Source organism: Hylobates moloch, unplaced genomic scaffold (assembly GCF_009828535.3).
Source record: "Hylobates moloch isolate HMO894 unplaced genomic scaffold, HMol_V3 SCAFFOLD_18, whole genome shotgun sequence".
In the NCBI taxonomy this organism is placed as follows: Eukaryota; Metazoa; Chordata; class Mammalia; order Primates; family Hylobatidae; genus Hylobates; species Hylobates moloch.
Window position 1 is genome coordinate 17,070,595 of NW_026652293.1, and position 14,387 is coordinate 17,084,981.

A 14,387-nucleotide genomic window follows, 5' to 3' on the forward strand; every position below is an offset into this window, starting at 1 on the left:
TTAGTTGAAACAAATTCACGTGGTAAGCAGACACCTGAAGTTCAACCACATATTGGTCCAGGGTCAATTCTATATGCATATATATGATATGATCTAATTAGCTTTTCAAAATAAGAAATATTCAAATAATTTTATAAATAACATGAGAATAACTAAAGATCATTTCAGAAGTAACATATATACCTTTATAAAGACAGTAAAGAATTGTTTAAAGAAACAATTCTAGAGACAAAGCAGAATAGAGATTATGTCACACTTAATAGGCATTTGAGAAAGAAAAAGAAAAAAGAAAAGAAAAAAATTTATCTAGGTGTGGGAGGCCGAGGCAGGAGGATTGTGTGAGCCCAGGTGTTGGCAGCTGCAGTGAACTATGATCGCACCACTGCACTCCAGCGTGGGCACTCCAGCCTCAGGCAACAAAGTGAGATCCTGTCTCAAAACAAACAAACAAACAAACAAACAAACAAACAAACAAACAAACAACTTAACAGTGAAAAGAGCAAGAAGAAAATTCCAGAATCATAAAAAGCAGATGGGAGAATAGATGATAGGCATATGAAGTTGGATAGAATAACAAGTATGTCATAATTAGAGATAAAACAAGATACTATCAGAACATGGGTTGAAATTGCACAACTTTCTTGAAATGTGTGGTATTTGAATAGCTAATTTCTAATGCCAGTTATTGTTCCAGTGACAAAAAAGGAACTCAGCCACAAAGAGACAGTACAATTAAGACCCTGAAAATAGAGGAAAAAAAGAAAAAAACACAACACACATTTTACCAAGTATTACTAAGTAGTACTTGTGGAAGTTAAAGTGATGGAAAAATGAGTGAGCAAAAGAACAGATGAGTAACAATGAAACTATCTGGAAGCCTTTCCATTATATCTGTAGATTATGGACAGCCTGTGGAAAAAGCGTAGTAGACAGTAGTGACTAGAAAATATCAGAGAAGACAAGGTGATAACTGTTTAGTGCACTTAAAGCTTTGTTGCAAGAACCCAGGAAACTCTAACATTTGTAATTCCATTGTACATCTGACCTATGTGTCCTAAGCTTAAATTTATGTTACAGTTCAGGAGTTTCTGAAAGAATATTTCTTTTTTCTTTTCCTTCTTCTTTTTTTGTTTTTTTGAGATGGAATCTCCCTCTGTCGCCCAAGCTGGAATGCAATGGAATGATCTCAGCTCACTGCAACCTCCGCCTCCTGGGTTCAAGCAATTCCCCTGCTTTCAGCCTCCTGAATAGCTGAGATTACAGGCACGTGCCACCACGCCTGGCTAATTTTTGTATTTTTAGTAGAGATGGGGTTTCACCATTTTGGTCAGGCTGGTCTCAAATTCCTGACATGGTGATCCACCCACCTCGGCCTCCCAAAGTGTTGGGATTACAGGTGTGAGCCACCATGCCAGGCCTGGAAGAATATTTCTATAATCACTTTTCTATCTATTACATTTCCAGTTAACAAGGTTTATGAAAAACTTGGCTAAGTTAAAATGTCAGAAGAAATAAAAGTGTTCTGTCAAATGTTTTTTCTTTCCTTTTTATTGTTTCATTTTTTGATGTTCAGTTACTTTATTTCCTCTGAGCTATCTTTTTATGACTCCTTATAATTTTAAGCTAAAATGCAATACTTTTTGTCAATTACATCATCCCCTTTCCATGTACTATGGTTTTGTGAAGAAAAGGGTAAAGTACACATTAGTTAACTGAGCATGGGATAGATTGGGTGGCAGAATCTCAAAGGCCTAGACAGGTGGGGGATGGTGTGTGTGGGGAGGAGGAGAAGGCATAACTGGGAAGAATGAAAAGTGACAAAAGACTGCAGAATAAACAATCAAGGATTAAGCAAATAAAAGTGGGTCAATATAGACTGGCTCAGATCTTAGAAACCAAAGGCCACACAGGAAGAACATTTACCAATCTGCTTTTGAACTTATATTTGGGAACTTACTTCTACCTAAGAATAATTTTAGTTAGCAATACTTAGATATTTCATTTTTAGTTTAAATTATATGTAGGCAAATGAGTAGCATATGCATTCCCAGGATATGCCTAAATTTAAAATAAGCAAAGCTTGCCTTGGCAGACGTCTCAGGCTCGTGCCATTTCTGTGGGCATTTTTCTCTACCCCTTCTCTTATAGCACTCACTATAGCACTTCAACCAGCAGATCTGTCCTACCTGGGAAAACCCCATCTTCCAGAATCACTTTGTTCTATTCTTATCCTCATCAACATCCATTTCTACCCTCCCCCACCCACTGAAATTGTTTCAGAGAAGTTGTCAGATGATAATAATTCAAAGTAAATTATGAATAATACTAAATTTAACTATCCTAAAATATGTATTCAGTGTATTTGTCATTCCGTGTAAATGACAGATTGGTTGAGTTTATAGTAATATTAACATCAACAAGTAAAGTACTTTAGGAGGAGATGAGATATTGAGGCCAATTGGTCCATGGCACAATTTAAATCACACCATATAGGTAACTACACATACTACTATCTCTGAAAATGTGGGGGTTTGGGGGAGCAAAGGGGAATTCTTATTTATCACACTGAAATTCAAACATACAATTTAGGATTTTAGACCACTATTCTCCTTTCTCTGATTGTAATGGAATCTATCAATCTTTGATCTATAATGTCTTCTGGGACCTGAAATAACATTTCTGCACTCTAAATCTCCAGGATTAAAAAATATGTCTCCCAAACAACACAGCCAGTATTTACGTGGACATGTTTCAGTAGAGTTTTAATTTATTCACTTTAATCATCTTGGAATTTCTGGGCTGTGGCCTAATTTCATATAGTACACAATTGTTAGACCCTAAATCTAAAAAATCTGCTTGGTCATAATATATTCAAAAGCTTGGGCATACTATATTTCAAAAAGGTGAAATTAGGTGGTACGATCGAGAAACTGTTGTTTTAAACTTTGTCCTTTAAATCTGACCCAATTCTTAGTAGCCTGCAGTGACTCCCTGAGCCACAGACTGTTACAACAAGGAGGCAATTAACGTTCCTACGCAATTGGAAATGTTACTGTAGACAATATATTGCATTAGAAAGATTCCATGTAGTACCCAATATATTAAAAAAAGAAAACAAATAGAAAGCTGAAATTACAAATTATTCCTGCTGGCTGTAATTCTTTCTTAGTGATGAATAGTGTTTTTTTGAAGAAAGTTCACTCTTAACAGAGCAGAAGTAATGCTAAAATGTTATGCAGTTGAGTAAAGCACATTGTGATAGTATTCAAACTATCTTTTCTCAATTTGGTATTCAGTATTCAATGTGGAAAATATAAACAGAAGCAAATATTGAAATACATGTGAGTATTTTTCATGATCAAGGCTACTCTGTTAAGTAAAAATTTGTTAGATATGGTAGATTAATAGAACTGATGGACATCTCGAACTAGTTTAGTTTCAGAGAGTATTTGGGAAACAAAGAATAAATTAGGAGTCTGATATCCACTGAAAATTCATGTAGTTTTTCTCCATTGGCTTTTGCATTACATGTGCTTTTATGAAAATTATGAGGCTGGCCTAAGCATTGCTTTAAATACAAAGTTGTGCTTTATCTTTTAGGAAAAATCAGATTTATATCATTTTCACCATAACATATATAGTGCTGATGTTCAATTCACCAGTAGAAACTGATATCACATTTAAACACACATTGATGAAAAATAAAATAAAAGTGAAACAAGTCAGCAATAATCAATTATGTAAATAAGATGTTTGAATCACTATTGTTTAATTATCACATATACTTTGACGTACTCTTTTAATAATATTTCAAATTCAACTTTTTAATAACTTAAACTGTTTATTAAACTTGCCATTGATTCTTGATTTTAAAGATTAGAAATAAGACAAATCTCCCTTTTATGACAGATGGTAACTTTGTAAAACCTGAACAAACAGTATGTAAGTATGAAACATTAGAAACATTTCCGTAAATTTAGTAAGAAAAGACAGAAATATTTACACAAAGAAACAGGAAAAGATGTCTGCTACGATAGGTAATATTGACACTGTTCTGGAACTGTTTGTAAATACAAAAAGGTTTCATTTTAAAATACTAATTATAATATTTATATGTACAAGGAAATAATTGTCTTCTTCATTTAAAAAGTGGCTACATATAAAGTTTACAAGCCAAAGAACAAGCAAAAGCATTAGAAAATATAACTGAATAAAGTTCAACCTTTCAAAAGGTATTAAACATATTTGAATATGTTTTAAATTACTGAAGTATATAACTATAAAAATATATCTGCCTTTATTTTCTAGATTGGAAGACTCAAACAGAGATTTTGTATTATTTGCTAATATTCTTCAGTTCCTAGAGGCTATGTAATGGTCACTCAATCAAAATTTCTTTACTAAGTGAAAAGATTTTAGACATTATGAATAATATGTAATTCATTCAGTTTAAAAATGTTTACCAGATATCTATCACATAACTAGTTACCTATCAAAAACTAGGAAAGCAAACCTCCTCCAAGAATAAGCTTTTTAATCTATCAAGAAGCAGTGATATAATTAAATTTTATTATGAATCCAGAAATTGTCTTACTGAGGTCAGAAAAAAACTCCTACACTCATATTCACTACTCCAAAAGACTGCTCTTCAAGAATATATGTTATATACAACTACAGGAAAAAAATCTCTATTGAACAACTTAACTGTTACAAATATTGTATATTCAATTGGGTTTCAAATTTATATAATATTTTTATTGTGATAATACAAGTAATACTCGTCTACAAGAATTCTAAGCTCATGACAATATCAGTTGTAAATGATAAATGATTTTTATTTAGGAAGAGTTAAAATCATATTTGAAATAAATCTAATCATTATGATTTGATGGCTTTTATTGACTATGTATATTCACATCCTTCTTAATGCTTTCACATGATACATTTTGGTTATACTTCTAAGCAAAAAAGTAAATTACATTTTATGATAATTACAAGGGAAATGATTATTCCAGATCATAGTTTTTCAGAAATGATTATTAAAACATTTTATTCTATTTTATATTAAATACAATTATGATGAATATTTAAATATACCATTCAAATAAGGTACTTACATTTTTTAAACTCAACAATGTTAAAAGCCACTCAATTGTCAAGCTACAGAATACTTAAGCACATTTTCTAAGTCAAATTTTTATTACTCCTGTGAAAAGCATCATTAGCAAATGTTTCATAATACAGTTTTCGGAAAAGAGTGTCTTTTAATCTTACCTTCTGCTACACAAATAGCCCATAACATAAGGCAAATAATCTTTGCTAGAAGTCTCATTTTTTGGATCTTTTATGAGGACATTTACCAGCTAACTCTGTTCACAACGTCCAGTTCTCCTCTTCCAAGAATTGTGATTAGTGCAGGAAAGAATTTGCTGCAAAAGGAAGTTGAAACTAGATGCTCCGCCTATCAGAAACTTTTGCAAAGTAAATAAAAAATCAACCACAAGCCACAAGCCCAGAAACGTCAGAGATTAAACCCAATTCTCACTGCACTCCCACAGAATGTTAATGCTGTGACCTGCTCTTGGACTTTTTCTTATAAAGCTAGGGAAATTCTGCGTTGGAAAATGTTCATGTTCTTGGTATGTGCAAAGCAGCAGCTGGTGATATCCTCTGGATTTCATAAACCCTTCAATTATTCAAACTCTATTCAGGTCTATTGTGTATAAACCTCAGAACAGGAAATAAGAGAAACTTTAAAAGAAATCACATACAAAACTTTGGTTTAGGCAATGTTTTCACAATCAGCATCCAGACGATGTGTACAAACTTTGCCAAGAATGCAGTGCTTGATGAATTTGGGGGTCTGCTTTTCTAGCAATTCATGAAATTAGTTTTCTAAATACTTTTTGTATATGTGTATGAAGCAACTGGGTCACTCTCATTTGACATAAATAGGTTTAATAATCCAAAATTCAACAAATTGAAATGCTGATTTTTAAAACTTTGTATTGTAGTGCAATATGTATAAGGAAAACATAAACAAATCATATGCTGAATATTGAGAAGGTAAAGATACCTATGAAACCACCACCAAGGTCAAAACACTGAACATTATTACCTCCCAGAAAACCCCAGTACTCCTTTTCAGTCAATACGCCTCTCAACCCTCTCCCACACCCCCCACACAGAGAGACCACGATTCTGATCTTCAAGAACATGGAATATATTTGTCTGGCTTTTGAACTTTGTGTAATGAAAAAGAAGCAGTTTACTCTTATGTTTAGAGTTTTTCACCAAAAATTATGTTTGGACCATTCAAACACATTGTTAGACGTATAGATAGTTCATTCTTATTGTGATCTAATATTCCATTTTTTGAATAGTTCACATTTTATTTATCTGTGTGCCTGTTAGTGAGCATTTGAGGAGATTTTAGTTCAGAGCTGATAAGAGTAGTGCTGCTATGAGCCTTATATTACGTGGTTTTTTGGTAAACACAATCCACATTTCTGGTAAGTGCATACTTGGTAGTGAAACATTGGGACATAACTTATGTTTAGGTGTAATGGATAAAATTAGACGATTTTCCAAATGGATTATAACACTTGACATCACTTGACATTTCTATCAGCAGTGTCCAAGTTGCTCCAAACCCTCAAAGATACTTGGTAATTTTAATCTTTGTAATTTTAGCTTTTCTGGTAACACAAAGCAATAATTCTCTGTGGTTATAATATGAATTTTCCTGATGACTAATTGAAGTGTGAGAGATCCCTGATTCCCCTTGAAGGACGTGCAACAGGGGTGCGGCTTGCCAGTTAGGTCGCCCTGCAGCTCAAACCCCTTACGGGAAGGGGAGCACACAGATGCACAGGTGCAGGAACTCGGGTGAGCGCTTTCGGGCTCTGGCCTCACAGCAGCATTTAGGGGTGGGTGTCTGCGATTTCCGAAGCCCAAGTGGGCGTATGTTACAGTTGTTAGGTAACAGGGGTACCTTAATGGCGCTGGTTCCGGGTTCTTCTCCCCTCCTTGACTGGGCACTGTCTGAACCCGCCAAAGGAGGGCCAATCAGGAAGAAGCATCTCCCGCCTTCCCTTGGGCCTGCCCCACGTAGGCCCAAGGGATATAAAACCCAGCACACCAGCAGCTCTCTCTCTCTCCTCTTCTCTTCCCTCTCTCCCCCGCGCGACCTGACCTCTACCTCTCCAATAAAGATCTCTTGGCTGCCACGGGTGTCATCTCTGACTAGCCTGTCGCCCTTCATTTTGGTGCCGTGACTCGGATCGGGATTCCCCACCTTTAGGTGGGACCCCGATCCCCTTCCCAGGCTCAGTCTAGACCTCCGGTCAGCCCTCACCCATTTTCCTGTTCGCCGAGCTCTTCGCCCACCACCGGCCTCATCTCGGTAAGTTTTCCCCTCCTGGGCCTACCTCTTGGGCAAATCGCCAGACCCTAGCCACTCCCGTGACTCTGCCTGATGCCCTTAGGGCAGTGGTAGGCCCCTATCATTCACTTCCGCCTCGGCCTGCAGGGAACGGAGTTTTCTCCCTCTCCTCCTCGCGTCTCCGGCCTGGGCCCCTCTCCTTCGCTCGTTAAAATCCTGGTACCAGGTGACCCACGGCCTCCCGCCTCTCAGAGGCTCCTCAGTCCTTCCGTTTCGGTGACAATCGATCCGGAGCCTCTGACTCGCTCCGCGGCAAGCAGCCAGCAGGGGACGCCCTGCCTAGCTCCTCGCCGTCTATTCCTTCCTCTCATTATGGGAGGCTCTGCATCCCTGCCGGCGACTCCCCCCTACAATGTCTTTTAAATAATTTGTCGGCCCTTGGCCTCGCCTCAGACATCAAACCAAAACACCTAATTAAATTTTGCACTCAAAACTGGCCCACCTATCCCCTAGACAACCAAAACAAATGGCCTCCTTATGGCTCTCTCGATCCTAATCTTCTTCAGGATCTCTACAACTATTGCGTGTGAACAGGAAAATGGGTAGAGATCCCATATATTCACGGCTTCTTCCTCTTACAGGACAGACCCGACCTTTGCCTCCCTTGCAAGCCCCAACAACTTCTCGCCGCCCTTAAACTGCCAACCCCTCCCTCTGCCCCTGCCTTTGATCCTGCCGACGAACCTCCACCATACCACCACCCCCCACCCCGCCTTCCGGCCGCCGCCCAACCCCAACAGCTTCCCCTCCCCCCACTTCCGCCTCCTCACCCTCCTCACTGCCCGCTCTCTCTTCATCGTTTAGCCCTCCCATTACTCGCTCAAAATCTTCCCACCCTCTTCTCGCCCCCCTCAGAGAAGTGGCCGGGGCAGAGGGCGTCGTTCGCATCCACGTCCCTTTCTTCATAGCTGACCTATCTCAAATCGAAAAACGTTTAGGTTCTTACACTTCTAACTCTTCTTCATACATCAAAGAATTTCAGTACCTTTGCCAAGCTTATAGCCTCACCTTCCATGACCTTTCTAACACCCTTCTTCCTGAAGAGCGTAGGCGAGTTTGGCAACATGCTCGCGCTCATGCACATGAGGTCCACCAAACAGCCCCAGCCCTGCCACTGGGGGCGCAGGCGGTGCCAGAACAGGAGCCCAACTGGGACTATAACACACAAAACGGCACAGCAGCCCGAGAAACCAGCTTCTCCTTAGGAACTACCAACTTCTAGCAACGTGTGAAGACACAACTGGCTCTAGAGAAAACCTCACAGAGTGCTGACACCCCGTCCATCAACAGCTCGCCTTCACAAGTTGCCTCTACAAGGGTATGTCTGCTTAAAGCCTCCTACAACCCACACCCTAAATTAAACTGTCATTTTATTTTCTATTAAAGATGAACACTAACCGGTTCCATCAGTTCCTAACCAATCTCCACACTGACAGCTGGCTCATCAATGATCCAACCTTACCTCTAGGGTGGCTCACCGCACTCAACGACCTCTACCTACAAGGTGGAATCATACTCCTACTATACCCCAACCCTCCCAAGCCAAACTCCCTTCCATTTTCCCCCTCACAACGCCCCCCACTCAGCAGGAAGTAGTCAGACGAACTACAACGCCCATTTCCCCACTTCTTAAGAAACAAAAAAGGGAGGAATGTTAGGTAACAGGGGTACCTTAATGGCACTGGTTCTGGGTTCTTCTCCCCTCCTTGACTGGGCACTGTCTGAACCCGCCAAAGGAGGGCCAATAAGGAAGAAGCATCTCCCGCCTTCCCTTGGGCCCGCCCCACGTAGGCCCAAGGGATATAAAACCCAGCACACCAGCAGCTCTCTCTCTCTCTTCTCTTCTCTCTCTCCCCCGTGCAACCTGACCTCTACCTCTCCAATAAAGATCTCTTGGCTGCCACCAGTGTCATCTCTGACTAGCCTGTCGCCCTTCAACAGTGTGCTCCTTTAGCTTTGCCATCTGCAAATGGTTTATGTGTTAATCAGCTCAACAAACCCTCTTCCTTATCTCATGGGCAATGGGACAGTGAAATAGCCCTCTGTATCCCCAGCTCTTGCCCAGTGTCCCAAAAGAATCTGATCACACCGGGGCTCGAGGGATGAGGGCAACATTTTATTGAGTGGTGGAGGTGGCTGTCAGTGAGATGGAGTGGGAAGGTGACCTTCGCCCAGTGTCAGGCCTCTCAGTGGCCTTCTTCTCCACCCGTCCCTGGCCAGACTCCCCTCAGAGTCCAGACATCCCTCCTCTCTTTCTCTGCTGCATCATTCTGCAATCATAGGCCTGTTTGTCGGCTTGCCTCTCTGTCTCCTCACTGGAGCTTGGAGTTTGGGATTTATATGGGGGTAGGACAGCGGGGCATGGCGGGTCAAAAGGCAACTTTTTGGGTGTGAAACCTGAAATGCCTGTCTTCATTTAGGGCTACAGGTCTTCAGGCTTGAGGGTGCGGCCTTTGCTTGGGGACCACCCTCTTCTACCCAGTATTTCCCTGTCTCCTGTCCTTAACATGAAGCTGAGAAACTTTCCTGTGGTAATTGGTCATTTAGATATCCTCTTTGGTAAAGGTTCTACTCAAATCCTTTGCATATTTTTTTCTTATTGAGTTGTTTGTCTTATTGGATTGTAGGAATTGTTTCTATATAATTACTTATATATTCTAGATATGAAAATAATCTTATAATATGTATTACAAATATCTTCTTCCAGTCTGTGGGCTTTTCTTTCCATTCAGTATTACATGTCTTTTATAATAATAAAAAGAATTCTTTAATTTTAAAATAGGGCAAAGTTTCAATTTTTTTCTATGACTAGTGCATTATGTGTCCTATTTAACGAAACCTTGCCTAGTCCTAGAACACAATGCTTTTCTTCTAAAAGAATTATTTTATCTTTCACATTTAAGACCTTTAGAACAACTGTAATTGTCTTTTGTGTATAGCCTAATAAAAAGCTCCAGATGCATTTTTAAAATAGAGATATCCAATTGTTGTAGCATTATTTAATGAAAGTATTCTTTCCTCTGTACTGACATGCTTTCACCTTTGTCATAAGTCATGTGCTGGTTATGTGTGGGTCTATATCACCAAGCTCTTCTTACTGTAATAGTTTATTTTTAAAACTTTTCTAAAGTGTAAATTTCTGGGAACTTTGGCTTTCTAGTTATCTTTAAATTGATTTCTTATTTAATTTCATATTCTAAATAATTATAGTGTTTTAAAATTTGATGGGTCTTTCTTTATGGCCCATTGTAGTCAAAATTCTACCTATGTCAGTAGGTCAAGTTTGTAATTTGTTAAAATCTTTTGTATTTTTACTATGTTTTTGTCTGATTATTCTATGAGATATTGAAAGGGTGTATTACATCTCCCATTATAAATGTGGATTTGTGTATTTCCTTGTTTAATGCTGTGAATCTTTATATATTTTAGGGCTATGATGATGCTTGCATACGTATTTAGAATTGTGATATCCTCCTTTTGCATTGGTCATTTTCTCATATTAAATGGCCCACCCTAACTCTAATTTTGTTTCCAGTGTGAATTTTACATTTTATTTTATTTTTATTTTTATTCATGTGATAAAAATATAAGGATTAAAGAGTTAGACTTAGTCATTTGTTCTGAGAAAAATAAGAAATAAAATAGCGTGGATATATGAATAATCAAGCAAATACGAATTCTGAACTATCATTCTGAAGTTTAATTTGATTTAACTGATAACACATATGTTGACATAATAGACCATTTAAACTTCTTTATTCCTTCCTTAGTTTTATCTGTTTGAGTATGAATCCAAATATTTTACTTGGGCTTAAATTTCCAATAGTGGTTTCTATTCTAATAGCAATTATCACTTGGAGAGTATTCCAGAAACTTACTAAGATTAATATTATTGAGTGTCAGTTATATACCAGGCACACATCTAAGCACATTTATTCAATACTTAATGCAACACAATGAAATGGGAGACTATTACTCTTTCAAAGGTATAGATGACTGAACTGAGACACAGAACATTTTAGCAACTCCCTTAAGGTCACAAGACATTGCTAGAGCCAGTTATCAAATCCAGTGGTCTGTGTTTAAAATATGTGTTTAAAAATATGGTAAAATATTTACATATGTACTCTAGTGTATGCTTCACATTTATTTATTTTACAATTACGCATATACTGCAAAAGTATTGAAGGTACACACACACATATATATATATGTTTGTGGATAATTTAAAGTACGTACAGGAATGATTTTGCTATACAAATCTTCACCTAATTTGCAATTGTTGAATGTAAAATGCCACTCTACTATCCAAGTAGAAATAATCCTCTTGAATTAATTTCAACAAATATCTTTCAGATGTATTATTTTTACTATTTTTTCTTTATTCTACCTTTTTTCAAAGACTGATGGCTAAGACATCAATTGAGTGTTTTTGTTTCCCTTTTTTCATCAATACTTTTCAAAACTACAAAAGTCTATTACAAAGAAATTTAGAAGAACTTGAGAAAATTAGCAACATATTATTCCTTAAACTCATAAAATTATTATATAGTATTAGATTACCATTAGAAAGAACGAATAGCAAATAGTTAGCTATTAATACTAAGATTAAAACTGAAATGGATTCAATTTATTTTCAATATTCATGTTGGCACATTCTCAGCAAATATGTACTTTGTATTTGTAGGACATTAAACATTTAGAAGGGTAAGGATATAAATTTGTATTAGAGAAAAATCCATATTTAAAAAATTAGAAATAGTTAATATCTGTGCTAAGTAACAAATGACTGTTATGATTAAAATTTTCAAAGGAAGTTTATAGGAAAGAGAAATTACTGAACACTGGTGTTGATCAGGGATGATTTTAAGAACACTTGGATATTACACTGTAGTTTAACGGAAGAGTACCACTGAGACTGTGAAGAATAGGAAAGTGTGGGGACTAACCTAGAATTAATGAGAAGACTCACATTGGAGCAGTGGTTTTGCACAAGGAAATTGTGGAAGAAGTAAAAGGAGTTTTAAATGAGGACTGGTTTGAATTCCAGATCAAAAACTTGTGAATTATTTTACAGGCAATAAAGAATCTTTGATAGATCTAATTGAGGAAGAAACGTAGGTAATGCATTATTTAAGTAATGGTGCTTTGGCAGTTGTATTAAAATAGACGGAGGAAAAAGGACTCAGAGAAATGGATACAAATTAAATAAATTACTGAATGAATTCATAATACAACAATTACACAACATCTCAATGTAAATAAAAAGTGTAAAAACTAATATTTATAATACAGCTTGATTTTTCTATGAAGCTAATGAAGTTTAGGCTTCAGGTCTCCTAATTTGAAGAGACACCATCAAGGACCTGAGCTGGCCCTTAATAACGTTTCTGCATGGTCATCTATTTTTGTAAAAAATTGAAGAGAATTAATCTCTTAATTGCAAGAGAATGAACAGCTCTCTCTCTTATTCTATGCTGATTTCCCCTTCATTGCATTTCCACTGAGTCAGTTGACATTACAATTTCAGGCATTTGAAGGATGCAACAAAAAGTTACACATAGGATGCTATTAGTTTGAGATTTATGTGGTATATTTTACAGTCACAATTAAATATAATTTGATAACTGATGGTCCTCCAAGTGTAAGAATGGTTTCCAGGAATACTCCTACCACCCCTGGGCCAAATCAGTTGGCATCATAACACAAAACTTCAGTGTCTGAAGACAGCACATATGAATACGCCTGACACCAGAAGTCTATGTGTAGTGAAGGAGAAACAAGATTAAAAAGTATAGAGACTATGATCAGCTGTGTAAAATTTTAAGTGGATGATTCCATTCTCATTGATTCTTCTCCTAGTAAAAATGTAAACTTGCTCAAGTCATTCACAATATATTGACATCAATAACAATACCATAAAACTTATAATGCACCTTTGAAATGAAGACATTGAGGTCAAACTAGTTTTCAAGGTTTCAATTCAGAGAACATTTAATATTAATCATATCATTAGAACTCTTTTAATGTCCTGAAACCTCGGAGCTTATTATGTCGGGGAAATCTGACAGGATTTTTTCCAAAATTTGATGACAATCTTAAAAATGTTTAGACATAAGTGGTGAACTTGAAATGACTTCAAATATTTCCACATAACAAGAAACAAATTTAAATCAAACATAATGAAAGAAAGACTGAATTATTTTTTCTATTTTGTGTACACTGAAAATATTATAAAATTGTGTCATATGAAGGAAAAGTCAAAAAAGTATTCAACAAAAATGTAGAAATTCAAGATAACAAAGACTTTATCACACAATGAATATACCTATTATATTTTGTGTTTCTATGATATTTCATTGTGGTTTTAATTTGCATTTCCCTAATAGTTATTGATGTTGAGTATTTTTTTCATGAACCTGCTAGTTATTTGTATGTTTTCTTTTGAGAAATGTCTGATCAGTTCCTTTGCCCATTTTTAAATTATGTTATTTGTTTCCTTGCTCTTGAGTCGTTTAGAGTTCCTTATATATTTTGGACATTAACCCCTTATCAAGTGTATGGTTTACAAATGTTTTCTCCCATTCCATAGGCTTTCTCTTCATTCTGTTATTTGTTTCCATAGCTGTACAGAAGCTCTTTAGTTTGATGAAATCCCATTTGTCTATTTTCACCTTTGTTGCCTCTGCTTTCAGAGTCACTAAAAAAATAAAAATAAAAAAAGCATTGCAATATTGTGGAGTTTTAACTCATTTCTTCTAGTAGTTTTACAGTTTTTTATTTGTCTTTAATACATTTTGAGTTGACTTTTGTATCTGGTGTAAGATAAAGATCCAGTTTAATCCTTCTGCATATAGATACCCAATTTTCCCAATACAATTTGTTAAAGAGTCTGTCCTTTCTTCATTTGTGTTCTTGGCACCTTTATTGAAAATCAATTGGC

The 14,387-nt window shown here is 36.7% G+C and overlaps 2 protein-coding genes across 4 annotated transcripts in view; one reads left to right on the forward strand and one right to left on the reverse strand.

The window, feature by feature from the left end:
* The window catches only part of CFH (complement factor H), a 94,056-nt gene extending 88,529 nt beyond the window's left edge, over nt 1–5,527 (reverse strand). Inside the window, exon 1 of one of the 3 annotated variants that reach the window (XM_032136422.2) lies at nt 5,275–5,481. In XM_032136422.2, coding sequence (XP_031992313.1) covers nt 5,275–5,332 — 58 coding nt within the window. In that variant the 5' untranslated portion in view covers nt 5,333–5,481. Of the gene's footprint in view, nt 1–5,274 lie in introns of all 3 variants that reach the window. The other 2 variants (XM_032136424.2, XM_058430659.1) reach the window with 2 other exon arrangements.
* A 2,773-nt stretch (nt 5,528–8,300) lies between these two features.
* Nucleotides 8,301–14,387, forward strand: part of KCNT2 (potassium sodium-activated channel subfamily T member 2) — a 440,948-nt gene continuing 434,861 nt past the window's right edge. Inside the window, exon 1 of the mRNA XM_058430744.1 lies at nt 8,301–8,762. The gene's annotated coding sequence lies outside the window, so the exon portion shown is untranslated. The remainder of the gene's footprint in view (nt 8,763–14,387) is intronic.